Source organism: Globicephala melas, chromosome 20 (genome assembly GCF_963455315.2).
Source record: "Globicephala melas chromosome 20, mGloMel1.2, whole genome shotgun sequence".
NCBI classification, from domain to species: Eukaryota; Metazoa; Chordata; class Mammalia; order Artiodactyla; family Delphinidae; genus Globicephala; species Globicephala melas.
The window spans coordinates 6,613,082-6,626,238 of NC_083333.1; the positions used below are offsets into that span (position 1 = coordinate 6,613,082).

At 52.2% G+C, this 13,157-nt stretch overlaps 2 protein-coding genes across 7 annotated transcripts in view; one reads left to right on the forward strand and one right to left on the reverse strand.

Moving 5' to 3' along the window:
• The window catches only part of ABR (ABR activator of RhoGEF and GTPase), a 178,160-nt gene extending 172,919 nt beyond the window's left edge, over positions 1–5,241 (forward strand). For all 5 annotated transcript variants that reach the window (XM_030861900.2, XM_060290974.1, XM_030861901.2 and 2 more), the window contains 2 exons: positions 1,755–1,902; positions 2,533–5,241. In XM_030861900.2, coding sequence (XP_030717760.2) covers positions 1,755–1,902; positions 2,533–2,622 — 238 coding nt within the window. In that variant the 3' untranslated portion in view covers positions 2,623–5,241. The remainder of the gene's footprint in view (positions 1–1,754; positions 1,903–2,532) is intronic.
• On the reverse strand, positions 1,734–12,572 carry TIMM22 (translocase of inner mitochondrial membrane 22). Of its 2 annotated transcripts, none has more exons than XM_060290975.2 (4): positions 12,127–12,572; positions 9,833–10,029; positions 9,142–9,214; positions 1,734–7,545 (listed from the first exon to the last, which is right to left on the reverse strand). In XM_060290975.2, the coding sequence occupies exons 1-4, from the start codon at positions 12,362–12,364 to the stop codon at positions 7,397–7,399; spliced, it is 657 nt and encodes a 218-aa protein (XP_060146958.1). In that variant the 5' UTR covers positions 12,365–12,572; the 3' UTR covers positions 1,734–7,396. The 2 variants fall into 2 exon arrangements, with proteins under 2 accessions (XP_060146958.1, XP_030717768.1); XM_030861908.3 differs by having other exon boundaries at positions 1,735–7,747; positions 12,127–12,535.
• Between the last annotated feature and the right edge of the window lie 585 nt (positions 12,573–13,157).

Consider the following 13,157-nt stretch of genomic DNA (forward strand, 5'->3'; position numbering starts at 1 on the left):
ACGTGTGTGTGTGTGTGTGTGTGTGCGTGTGCTTGTGGGTCACAGTCAAAAAAATCTGAAGCCCGCTGGTCTTGACCCACAGCTCATCGAACAGATAGGGAATCTGAGTCCCCAGCCCAGCAGGGACTGCCTGGGGTCAGCAGCAGCTCTGCCCTTAGAAGCCACATCCCCCAGATCCTCAACTACAGCCCTTCCGACCTTCTCCTCTGCCCCCTCCACAGTCAGGTCAAACCAACAGCTGCTCAAGTTATGCCTGCAGCAAAGTTCATACTGGAAGCTAGCCCTGACGGTGACCTTGCACTCACTTTTGAGTCCAGGACTGGTCCCAGGTGTGAGTGGGGAGAAAAAGTCCCCAGGCGTCCCTTAAGTCCATTTGCCACCCGGGACCAGGGAGCCCCTGGTGAGGGGCCGTGAGCCCTCAGGCCCAGGCTCCCAGTGGCAGCTCGGCCACCAGGCCAGGCCAGGCTCTGGAGGGCCAGAGACCTGGGAACGCCTGGGCTGCTGTCTTGTTTTTCCCATTATGAGACATTTTCCCTCTGGTTTGGCCAGGACCGAAGTCCCAACCAATTCCCGAATAGTTTGGCGAGCACTGTGGGGAGGACACACAGAGGAGGAATGGGAAGGAAAATTCATTAGGTTTTCCACCCTGGGAACCGGGCACACTCTGTTCCCACATCTGGGCCCTGGCCGGGGTGTGTGTTTGTGTGTGTGTGTGCGCGCGCGTGTGTGTGGTGAGGGGCTGGGCCAGCTGCACAGCTGCCTCCTGGCATGGCAGTGTTTTTCTGCCTGTTTCCAAAGCAGTCAGCAGGCGCATCGATGGCTCCGGCCTGGAGGGTGGAGTGACGGTGGAGTGGGAGTGCGGCGAGGGGCGCTGTTCAGGGCGGCTGGGTCTCAGCCCCAGAAACATTGCTTGGGACTGGGGGAGGCACAGGGCCTCTCTGATGAGCTGGCTGGTACTGAGCCTGCTGGACACCAGCCACAGATGGCAGCCCCTGCTGTCACTCGGGAAATATCTACAGAGCATCTGGCTTATTATGCAAGAGAAGCAGAGGAAGATCCAAAGGGAGGCAGCTCTGGAGCCCCATGAGGCAGACCCTTCTGGAAAAGCTTGGGAGAACAGCCCCTGGGCTCCATCTGGGTTGAGGGTTGTTCCTGCCACAGTGCAGCAGGCAGACCTCAGGCCTTTGCCCCCTGCCCAGCCCCGCCTGCTCGGACTCTTCCTCAGGGCCCCCCCTCCACGGCTGGGCTGATTGTGGGGAAGAGCCTGGGCTCTGGAGGCAAACTGCCTGGGTTCAGACCCCAGCTCTGCCACTTGCTAGCTGTGTAACCTCGGGCAAGTCACTTAACCTCTCTGTACTCTGGTTTCTTCATCTGTACAGTGGAGATGATAATATTACCTACGCAAAGGTTTGTGATGAGCATGAATTACTATAGGGAAAGTTCTTGAACCAGTAATAGTATCTCTAAGGCAAGGGAGTTGGAGTGGGTCCTTCTGGCTCTGACAGTTTACCATCAGTTCAAGGGGCGGCCCAGGAGCTGGGAATCTGTTACTGGAACGTACTGGAACATAGCTTGGAACTTGGTCCCTTGGCTGAGTCCCCTCCCTACCAAGCGGTCTCTACCCTCAGGAGAGGGAGGCTAGTGACCACCTGTGGGAATCCTTCCAGGAGTGGTAACAGCTCAGGGTCTGGAGCCCCACGTGGCTGCCAGGAATGACTTTTTTCTCCCCTCCCCTCCCCTCCCCTCCCTCCCAGGGTTGCTGAGAAGGAGCCCGTCAACAAGATGTCCCTTCACAACCTGGCTACTGTGTTCGGCCCCACGTTACTGAGACCCTCAGAAGTGGAGAGCAAAGCACACCTCACGTCGGCTGCCGACATCTGGTCCCACGATGTCATGGCACAGGTACCTACGCACTGCCCATGGCCTGCGGCTGCTGGAGGGGAAGGACAAGCCTCCCTGAGGGGTGGAGAGAGAACAGCTAGGACTCCTAACCCCCTCCCCTCCTGACAGCGGGGACGATGGTCTGTAGGATGTCACCAGGGAGGCAGGGCTCTGGACAGTCCTGCTGAAAAGTAGGAACCTAGACCAGGGGCCCAGAGGTTGTCTGTCTCAAGTGCTGGCTGCAATCCTGGGAGCGCCTGGGCCTCAGAAAGCAAGCCTAGGGGTATCAGAAAAATCTGGGGCCTTGTCCCCACGCACGGAAGCTCTAGCATCGCTTCCAGGGTCAGGAAGCTTCCCTAGGAGCCCTACAAGACCCAGGGCGGGGTCTGGTCTGAAGCAGGGCTGCCAAGCCAAAGCCCAGCTCTGGAGCAGGTTGGAAGTTTATGACTGAGGTTGGCGAAGTGGCCCCAGGCTCCCCACCCGCTGCCCTGCAGCGCCCTCTACTGCTGAAAATGGGCAGCCACACCTGGGCTTCAGAGGAAGGGGAAGCGGGGAGCCACAGGGGCCCAGCCTGGAGACCAGGGCTTCTCAGCGGGTCAGAGGGCCTCCAGGGCGAGGACCCCAGCCTCAGTCTCCCCTGTCTTCCCGCAGGTCCAGGTCCTTCTCTACTACCTGCAGCACCCCCCCATCTCCTTCGCAGAACTGAAGCGGAACACACTGTACTTCTCCACCGATGTGTAGCCCGAGGTGGGAGCGTCTGGGGGGGTGGCCCGAGCCAGCCTCTCCAGCTGGGGACCCAACCCAGACTTGAAGGACTACAATAGAGAACTCCCAAACCCAGCGCTCCAGACTCCAAGGGACACAGATTTCCAAGAACTGGAAGACGTGCATCTTTTGTGCCACCTTGTACAAAGCCAGCTGACCCGGCCCCAGCCTTGCTGCGCACCCCGGGCTCTGCCCTCTGTTCCTCTAGTTGTGTCTAATGCTCCGTGCTGTTTGGGAATTGTTTTACGTCTACTTGTCATGCAGGAAAGGTAGTGACCGACCCGGTGTGGGCACACAGACAGCCTGCTTTGTTCTTTCATTTCCTCCAACACTTTCTTTCCTCCTGAGTCCGGTCCAAGGGCTTTTATTTTGCGCTCTGTGACTGCTGCCAGCTTCTCCTCTCTTGGCCCTGCCCCCAGATCGCAGTCTCCTGGCAGCCTCCCCTCGGTCTTCCTCCGCCCTCTCCTCCCTCCCAGCCTGCCTGCATGCATGTGCAGCCTTGGTTTTTGATCCAGCGCCTCGAAAGCTCTGAGGAGGCCCTGGGCGGCGGTGGCAGTGGTGGCCCGTGCCGCGCCGCCGCCTGCCGCCCCCGGCCTCTCCTTGCCCTCTGCCTGCGGAAGCGCACCTGCTTGCCTTGCCGCCTGTGCAAATGTTGGACAAGGAGACAGACTCACACTAATCCTCAGCTTAGCACAGGCTGGAGGGCGGATTTCTGGGATTTTTCCACCTGAGACTCTCCATTTCTGGGTTTATCTGTTCTGTCTCCAGTACGAGTGAGGCATCTTTGACTGTTTCTTCTGCTTTTCAGTTCCTTTTCCCTTGCTGTTCTGTTTCCTTTGAGTATACAAGACTCACAAGTGACCTGCTACCAAGGTAGCCAGAGGGTCAGGAAAGAATCGGGGGAGGTGGGAGGGTCAGGCCGCCGGGGAAAAGGGACAGGTGGGACGTTGAGAGGAGCGCCAGGGAGCGCTGGGTGTCCTAGGCTGGGGGGAAGAGGCTCTCGGCAGCAAGCAGTTGTGGTGGCTTTTCTCGTGGAGCTGGGCTTCTGGGAGGGCAGCTACTACGGCTGAAGCAGGTGTCCAGAAACAGGCAGGTTCTGTCCAGGAGGGCTAGTCCTTCCCGGTGCCTCCCGTACCTCGTGGCACCTTTGCCTTAGGGTTTACACTTTCTCCACAGCCAAGCACTGCCAGGGGCAGCCCCCACGGCCACGTGTGCTCCAGGCCCTGGGAAAGGCAGGCACGGTCCAGCTAGCCAGCCGTCCTGGTGCTGCCTTCCACCCTCGGCTTCTAGATGCAGCCTTGTAGGTGAACTCGGGGAAACTCCAGGAGCTGGGGAAGAATGAGGAGTCACAGGTACCTGCCTCTCTCGGGACTGGGTTTTGCAGGGGACCCTCGTTGTGGACGCTCTGCTCCAGAGTAGGGGATCAGCAGGTTCCGATCCCAACACCGAGGCCCGCTGCTCAGCACTGGAAAGGAGAAGTACCCCCAAAGTGCAATTTCTCCCCACCTGAGCAGGGGCCGCTGGCCTCTGGCAGTTAGCCTGGGAGGGCAGACACTCCCGGGCTGCAGAGATTGGAGCTGCAGTACACAGCTCCCTGGCTCTCCTATGTGGCAGAGACTAGATTCTAGGCCCTCAGGATTGGAGAGAAGAGCTCCCCTAGCTTGAGCTCAGAGCTGTTTTAAAGAAGGGTTTAGGGCCCTAAAGCCGTCGCACTTGCTCAGTGAGAGGAAGGGCCCTTTCTCATCTTGTTTACACCTGTTGCCCAATCATGGGCAGAACGGTACACATTCTGTGCACATCGGAGGAAAGAGATGCCTAAGAGGAGGGCAGTACTGACCCCCTAGCTGCCTGCTAGCAGCTCAGCAAGGAGCCCCGCTCTCTGAGACAGGGGGTAGAGAAAGAAGGCCGCTTGAGTCTGAAGATCCCCAGTGTCTGATCATCCCTGGAGTCTGCTCGGCACTCAGGAGCTGGTATGTGGCATGGAAGGCTCTTGCTTCCACAGCCATTGACTGGAATGAACTGGAGGGCCAGCTAGAGCTATTTACAGCCCCAAATGGGTGCCTCCCACCTCCCCAAAACAAGGGAGGTTTGCTTCTCAGCATCAGGTGTACTGCAGCCCCCCAACCTCACTTAGGCAATGAGAATGGGAGGAAGGCCGGAAGGGCTGAGAAATGCAAAAGGCTCAGAATATTTATAAATTCCACCCCCAAGAGCAGGGAGGGGCGGGGTACCAGACCTGGACTGAGCTGCACTGAGGAAATAGCCCGTGGGTTCTCCTACGAGACAGGGACTGTGCAGCCCAGAAGCCCCAGCCACTGTGCCCAGCAGGGCAGTCTGTGCCAACAGAGGCCCGTCAAGACAGGCTACAGGAATCCTGCATGCCTGTCCTTGCTGGCAACGGCTGTGGGCCACCGGTGTTTGCTGATACAGGTAGGATGGGACACTTCATTAATATTTGACTTTAATAAGTTGGTAAGGATATATTTTTCTTTGGTCTATGTTCTGTTTCAACTTACGTAGATTATAAATTGATGTAAACCACGTGAGAGGAAAATGTTAATAAAAAAAATGCAAAGCCCCAACATTTGCACACAACTCAGCCCTGTGGTGTGGACGTTTGTGTTCTCAGGAGTCCAGGGAAGACCACCAATCTAAATATTTAACTCTTCCAGCTGCATCCAGATGTGCTTCCAAGAATCTGTTTACCTAGTGAACTCACCCTTGAGCGTCCCTTCGGCCTGTGGAGACTGTGGCGGTTTTGGGGGGCGATGAGCCCATGCCCCGTCCTTGCTCTTTCACCAACGCCTCCACCTCAGTCACCAGCCGGTTCTTTTCATGAAATACAACTGCCCCACCAGGGACGTGGCCATCAGTGTGCCTCAGAGAGATGGCAGGAAGTTGTTGTCCATTCAAGTGGAGGCTTATCTTATGTGAATTTTCTCTCCATTTTCCTTGGAAGTAGCAGGTCCTTGGGGCAGCCTTTTGTCCTCATCTGCTCGTTGGCGAGTCTGCATCCCCTAGAGGCCCATCCTCCCGATAAGAGAGCTAGTGGGGTTAATGTAGGCTTCCACCAGCCTAAGCCATTGGACACTGTGTTTATTCTGGAGATCAGGAACAGATGTCTCTGAAAATTGGTGTTTGGTTTATGAGCTCATACTGCCTCCTTAGCCATCTAAAACAGGAAGCTATTCATCTCCTCTCTTGATTGAATAGTCAACGTGGACAATGCTTGGCTTATTGAACTGATGGCTACTGACAGCCCGGGGCTCATCTTTTTCAAGGCAGTCGTGAGGACAGTTTCCTGTACTCAGTCAGTCAATGTATTTGACCCCACGCACTAGACTGGATGGTAGAAGATGCTGGGCTTCTAGCACTGTAGCAGGTGCCAGGGTAGGAGTATCTACTCTTGCTCTAAGTGCTTATAGGCGACTTATTTACAGACGGTAGAGGAAACACTCCTACATTTGTTCTCTGACCTGTGAGGATACTCCAGCCAGCCTAGCCGCAGTGAAGCCTCGTGACTGAGACTGGGACAGGCATTCTATAGAATTCCCCATAGAAGGACATGAGTCTTGTGTACTGGCTCACTCATTCCAAAGGCAACAGCAGACATGGCCAGAGGAAGGTGTTACCAGCTGGGTTTGACATTATCTCACACACACACTCACTCAGGATGTCTGGATGGTTCAGCTGAGTCTGAGTTCTGGTTAAGGGTGGGTGAGCTGGAAGACGGCAGACAAGGGGGCCGAAAGCCAAAAAGAGGCAAAAAGGCAAAGGTAGAATAAAGGAGACGTTACCACTGGCTTACGGTGGCTGGAATTGCATGGCCCCCACCAAGCTACCTGCCTGTCCCGAGTTCATCCTCACCCCACCACCAGAGCACCCGAGTAAAGCAGCATCTGTGGCAGATCCCAATTGTAAAAGGCTATTTCTTTGCATATGGCACAGAATTAGGCTGAGCTGCTACTGTCAGAAAAAAAGGCTACCAGGTCAAGTCAAAAAGACTAATATGTTTAAGGAAGAAAGAAAAACGCTGACATCAGAGAAAAATGGTAGCGGTGAACAGCTCCTCAACTCGGTCTGATCGTAACCAGTGGCTGCTGTGACTTAGTCACCAGGAGGACCAGAGCAGGACCCTTCACACACTGTGTCCTTGAGCCGGGCCTGGTCTGGTGGTCAGAGCGGAACACCCGTGTGTGGTTTAGACCGCAGGCATTCCCATTGGCCAGCCCACAGGAGGGATTTCTTAGAAGAGGCCAGCAGGGGTTATGCGTGGAGTTTCAACGCATCCTAGGACATGGCTAGGCTGGGCTTCTTTAGGGGAAGGCCCTGGCCAACGTAACAATCTCAGTGAGGATAACGCTACTCTGCAGATCCTGGGAACCTAACATTCCCAAACTTCGCAGGAGTTTGCTCACGCTTTCCCTATGTATGTTCAATCTTTGGGCACCTGGAACCATTTTTGGGAATTGTGGAATTTGAAAATAAAAATAAGCCAACCTTTTAAACTGTAATATAAATACATATATATATATGTTTTTTAACAAGGCAGAACACTAAACAAAATGACATCATTGGTCGGATGGCATAAATTCACTTTGCCCTGCCCCAGTGTGTGAGATGGATGACGGCATGGAGGTCCAAGGTAGAACAGCTTCCCGGGTATATGTGAAGTTCCCTCCATTCCCACGGCACCAAACCACCAGAGGGCCAGTTGTGGTCAGGACTGAACGTCTGCGGGACTCAACTCCTACAGGTCAACACGCTGACTCCTGATCTGCCCGAAAGAGAGCGGCTGGCGTGGCACAGCCCCCCACAGCCTGGCTGGAGTCCAGGAGCAGAGAGCGTGGCAGCTCAGAGGTGGCAGATTGCAGCCAGGCAGCTCCCTCACGACACCAACTATGTGAGGGAAAACAAATGTCTTCAGTCTCTGAAGCAAGTGCCCCGGCATGGTGCAGACACTGCCCTACACAGAACAGCTCTGATCCTGGGCTGGCATCATCCTTCCCTGGAGGCAACTGCTCTCACCGTAGGTAATAATCGATCGCAGCAGAGAAAGCAGCAAAACCTCCACAACCAATGACCCCAGCCTTTACGCCAGCTGCAAAGCAAACACAAATGACATCACCTGTGGTGACAGATGCCGGGTCAGGCTGCACTCAGGAAGAGCCTGGGTACCCGCAGACGCAAAGAAACCGGCGGACGCGTTCCAAATCATTCAACCTAGCAGAGAGCTGGAAGACTTCAGTGAAGCTGTGCACACGATCTGATCCAGTGTGCTTTTATCTAACTGTACGTTCATTTAACTTCTCTCGTTCTAAAGAATTACTATTTCCAGCCTCATGAAAATAGCCCCTCACAGGCAGGAAACTGGTTAAGAGAACCAGCCCTTGGAATCAAGTGAAAGCATATGGCCTGTACCCTGATTTGTTTATGGAATAAATTCCTGGGAAGGTGATCAAAGCAATCCTAGAAGGAGCTGAGCCTCTCAAAGGCCCTGACAAAGCTGAGACATGGGAAGACCAAAGGGGAAGTTACTCCATAAATCACAAATGGCTGTTTGAGGAGGAAAATCAGGTTTTAATGATAGCAAATTATCCTGCCTCTCAGAAAATGAGAAAAAAGGCTTTTTGCTTTGGATAAGTCCGGGCACAGCAGATGGAGAGCAGCCCAGCAATGTACACTGTTAAGAACACCCTGTCACTGACGCGCTGCACCACACTCTTGACAGACACACCAACACGGAGAAGTGGCAGGGAACCGGTTTTTTTCTTTGTTGTTTATAGATGATAATCCAACATTTCTAGAATACCTATATTTGGCTTTCAAGGGGTAGATATCTAAGAACCCTATTACCGTGATAACTTACACACAAATTAAAATGACAGTTGTATAGTACGAAGAAAGATGTCTGTTTGCAATGCGTGAAACTGAAATTTCAGCAGAGCCTGCCATTTGGCCAAATGGGGCCCAGCTATGCTTCTGTACTTTCCCGCATAGCAACACACACCTGCATATTATGAGGAAGTTCTTCCCGTACGTTCAAGATGGGGGCAGTTCTTTTTTCTAAGATAGATCTAGATCTCTCTGTGGTTCTCACCTGGGGGTGACTTTGTTCCCCAGGGGACATTTGGCAATGTCTGGAGACACTTTTACTTGTCACCACTAAAGGATGCTACTAGCATCTAGGGGGTAGAGGCCAGGGATGCTATACATCCTACCATGCACAGGACAGCGCCCCCCTCCCCCTAGCAAACATGTATCTGGTCTAAAATGTCAACAATGCCAAGGATCAGAAACCCTGATCTAGATACTAGAAAGTTTCCAAAACTGAGTTAACACAGAAGCAAACGTGATTTACTTGTCAGAAGGGAAGAATATCAAGTGTCCACATACGCCTTGGGCTGTCCTTGGAATGCTCATATGTTTAGAAATGTCAACTTCAGCATGTTGTCCAAGGCCACAAAGAAAACCATCTGAGAACTGTTTACTAACCTCTGAAACCAATGGCTCCTCCAGTGATGCAGCCACTGATGACACTGTTCTTCCAATCTGATTTTCCCCGGTACTGTGGGTGGAGAAGAGCAGTTCAGAGCCAAAGAAACACACCAGACAAGATGATTAAGGAAAAAAAAAGATGGGGTTTCTGGCTGGCGAATTTAGTCCCTCCCCAAAGGAAACCTATCTTTTTCTCTTTCAAAAGTATAGTTCCTAAAATTTGAATGTGTTCATAAATGCTTCCTGCAGGTGGTACCAGAGCGCTGAAACCAAGTGTAACATTTGAGAAGTAATCAAAATCTCGTCTCAGTTCCCCAGTAAGTATTCTGTTTAAAATCATTCACTGGGAATTCCCTGGCAGTCCAGTGGTGAGGACTCCGTGCTTCCACTGCAGGGAGCCTGGGTTCAATCCCTGGTTGGGGAACCAAGATCCTGCAAGCAGCGCGGTGCAGCCAAAAAATAAATAAAACTCATTAACCAACTTCTAGCCTCCAAAAACAAGTAAAAAATAATGCAAGCCCAAATCATAAACGCACAAAAAGTTTACATTAGGGACTACTTCATGGAAATTTAATCTAGCAAGTATTGGACATTTCTGACCTGCTTTCTAGTAGCATTAAGAGTATTTCTCTTGAGAAGTCCCAAGATGGAAACAGGCAAGGCTTTCTCAGAAGACAGGGACACTTACAGATTCTACCAAACACTCAGTGCAAGAAAACATGGCGCCCACGATGGCAAAATTTTTGGCGTAGGACATTCCTCTCTGCCCCATGTCTTTAAGAACTTCTTTTGCTGTAGGTGTGCGGTAAGGATCCTTAGGGTCAAAGCCCACATTGGTATCAATGCCAGCAGTGAACACCCCAAATGCACCTCCCAAGACAAATCCTAAAAACAAACACAGAGATGAAGATTTCTTTGGTATGTTTTCTGGATTACTGTAATGGGGTCATACTCAAATAGCACCTTTTGGATGGCCACCAGCGAAGAGGACGCCCCTTCTTGCCTGGAAAACTCTCTACTTGTCTGGTTTCCACGTTACAAAATCCAGAATCTATCTTGTTGGCAGCTTCTTCTCTGACTCTTCTTGGATTTCTTCCTCCTTTCATTTTCTAACATTCCTCAAAATTCAGTCTTTAACCCTCTTTCTCTCTCTACACTCTCACATGTAAACCAGTCACCCTCAAGTTCAGGTATCAACTTTGCAAATCACTCCCTTGACGACGGTGACATCCATAATACTCATTTGGTAAATACCATGTGCCAATCACTCTGATGCTTTATAGTCCCAGCCTCATTTATTCTTCACAATAGTCCTGTGAGATAGATATTATTATCCTCTCCTTTCTGTAGGTGAAGTAACTGAGGCTCAGAGAGGTTAACTAATTTCCCTAAGGTCACAAAGCTACCAAACGGCAAACCCCACACTGCTGTCCACAGCTGACCTTCCTGAGCCTGCTGGACATTTCAACATGGATGTCCTCTTGCCACCTCAAGGTCGGTATACGTTCAATGAAATCATGGGCACCTCCCCTCCAGACTTTCCTGCTTATGGCTCCTTCTTTCCAGTCACTCCTACTCCAAACTTCAGGGGCATTTCTGACTGTTTCTTTGCTTCCCCCTGTAACCCTATGTCCACAATTATCATCCTAGTCTAAGGCCTTTATCACTTCGCCCCTGGTGCACTACAAAGACTCATTCATCATTTCAACAGATATGTATTTATTAGGGTCAGGCACAATGATGAACAAAGACCCAGTCCATGTCTCACGGAGCTTCAGTCTAGCAAGTTCCCTATATGGTCTCCCTATCCACAGACTTTCCTTTCCTTCATCACACTCCACCTTGAGTCATCATGCTCATTACCACTTGTTACCCTCTAAAAAACCATCAACGGGGACTTCCCTGGTGGTCCAGTGGGTAAGACTCCACGCTCCCAATGCAGGGGGCTGGGTTCGATTTCTGGTCAGGGAACTAGATCCCACATGCATGCTGCAACTAAGAGTTCGCATGCCGCAACTAAAGATCCCGCGTGCCGCAACTAAGACCCAGCGCAGCCAAAATAAATACATACATAAACATTAAAAAAATAATTTAAAAACCATCAATGACTGCCCTAATGCCTGAAGGCAAAAAGCCCAAATCCCTCACCCCACCCCCAACTTGAAATGCTGTTTCTCCTCCTCTTTGTCTAACCCCATTCTCTCAATCCTCCAAGACACGCTCTAGTCTCACCTCCTCTTGTGGCCTTCCCCCAACCAAAAAAGATCTTTTTTTCTTTCTGCTCTACTTCACATGTGCACTCTCACCTACATTCCTTTCTTAATTGCCTTTCATCCTCAATGAGACTTCAAATCACCTGCAAATGTGGCCACCCTCTTTATTCTGCATACAGGAGGGACACATACATTCTCAAATCCTCAAAACGTTAAAAAAAAAAAAAAAAAAGCCAAGTCCAGACTTCTTTCCCCCTCTTTCCCTGCTGTCTAGTCACACTGGCCTCACTGGCCTTTCTGTTTTTCTAACCTCAAGCCACTTCCGGCCAGACCTTTGCAGGTGCTGGGCCCTATGTCTGCAGAGCTCTCCTCCAGGCTCCTTCTCAACAATTTTCTATGTATATTAAAATGTTAGCTTCATGAGAACAAGGATCTTGTTCTCACCCTGTCTTTCCACCGCCTGACACGTGATAGCTGCAAAGTAACAAGTTGTTGGAAAATGATTATTTAAAAGCGAATGAATGAATGAAGTCAACCATCTTAGAACCCCCAGGTCCCGACCCAGGATCGATTCTCTGATCCAATTTCCAGAGGCGAAAGCCACCCTCGGGATCTAGGGAGGCGCTGCTCGAGCTCACTGAACCAGGCGGGGGTGGGTCAAGGTCGAAGCCCATGGACTCCTCGCCTCCCAGGCGCGTGGTCTTATTGGCAGGGGACCCCTATGCCGCCCAAGCCCTAAGCCTCCCAAAGGCCCCCCTCCTCGCCTCACCTCCCAAGCAGGCCAGCGCCGCCTTGAAGGCGCAGCTTTCCATCGCCCTCTCGACCATCTTCTGCTCCTCACTCTTGGCCGGACTCGGGATCCCGCCCAGGCTCCCAGGCTCCAGGAGCCGGGGCTGACGCTTGTCACCCACCAGGTACTGCAGAAGAAGGCTGTACTGCAGCGGGGCTTCGGCGGAAGCCGCCTCCCCAGGCGCGGAGCCCGCGGCACTGCGGGCCGTCTCCCCCATGACTGTGGCTGCCTAAGAAACCTGGCTTCCCTTCTTCCCACAGCAGATTCCACAAGCCTCCCGTGGGGCCTTGCGCTCCCAGCCATTGTGTCGCAACGGCAGATTCGCCACACCGAGCGAGACCGAGGAAGCAGCGGAAGCCAAGTCCGTTCGTGCACACCCGGCGGAAGAGCTATCACGTTCTCCCAAAACCTCCTGTGAATACTGAATCAGGCTTGTGCAGCAGTCCCAACGACACTGACAAAGATTCAGAGTCACCAGAAAACACCCTCTTCGGGGCTGCAGCGCGGTGGGTATCGGGATTTGTAGTTTAACACGTACACCCCAGACATTTCCCAGGAAGCTTTGCGCGGGCACTAGCGTCTCAGCCTTCTCTCGAGCTCCTGACGGGCGGGAGGGAAGGGAGGCTGAAGCGCGCCGGGACGCCAGCAGGAGGTACGCGCGCCCCGCCACTGCCCTTCCAGCCTACTAATTCCTAGCGTGTGTTGTGAGATGTCAATAGGGGAAGGTGCTTTGTAAATCAACGTGAAAGCGTGGTATAAATGTATGGAATAAATGTTTTATTCAATAATTAAACCGTTGAGGGGAGAGAGAAGGAGCCAAAAAATGAGTGAAGCTATTTAAAAAAGAAAAAGAAAAAGGAATTCCCTGGCTGTCCAGTGGTTAGGACTCCACACTTTCACTGCTGAGGGCCCCGGTTCGATCCCTGGTTGAGAAACTAAGCCTCCGCAAGCCTCGCAGCGTGGCCAAAAAACAAACAAACAAAAATAGTGATGCTAACCAAGCTTAATAT

Excerpts from the sequence above, each read along its gene's own strand:
- TIMM22 (XM_060290975.2), bottom strand. The coding sequence starts at position 12,364 with ATGGGGGAGACGGCCCGCAGTGCCGCGGGCTCCGCGCCTGGGGAGGCG. Across the intron at positions 10,030-12,126 it reads GGCGCTGGCCTGCTTGGGAG|GATTTGTCTTGGGAGGTGCA; the intron begins GTGAGGCGAGGA and ends GTTTGTTTTTAG. Across the intron at positions 7,546-9,141 it reads AGGAGCCATTGGTTTCAGAG|TTGGTGTCGTGAGGGAGCTG; the intron begins GTTAGTAAACAG and ends TCCCTCACATAG.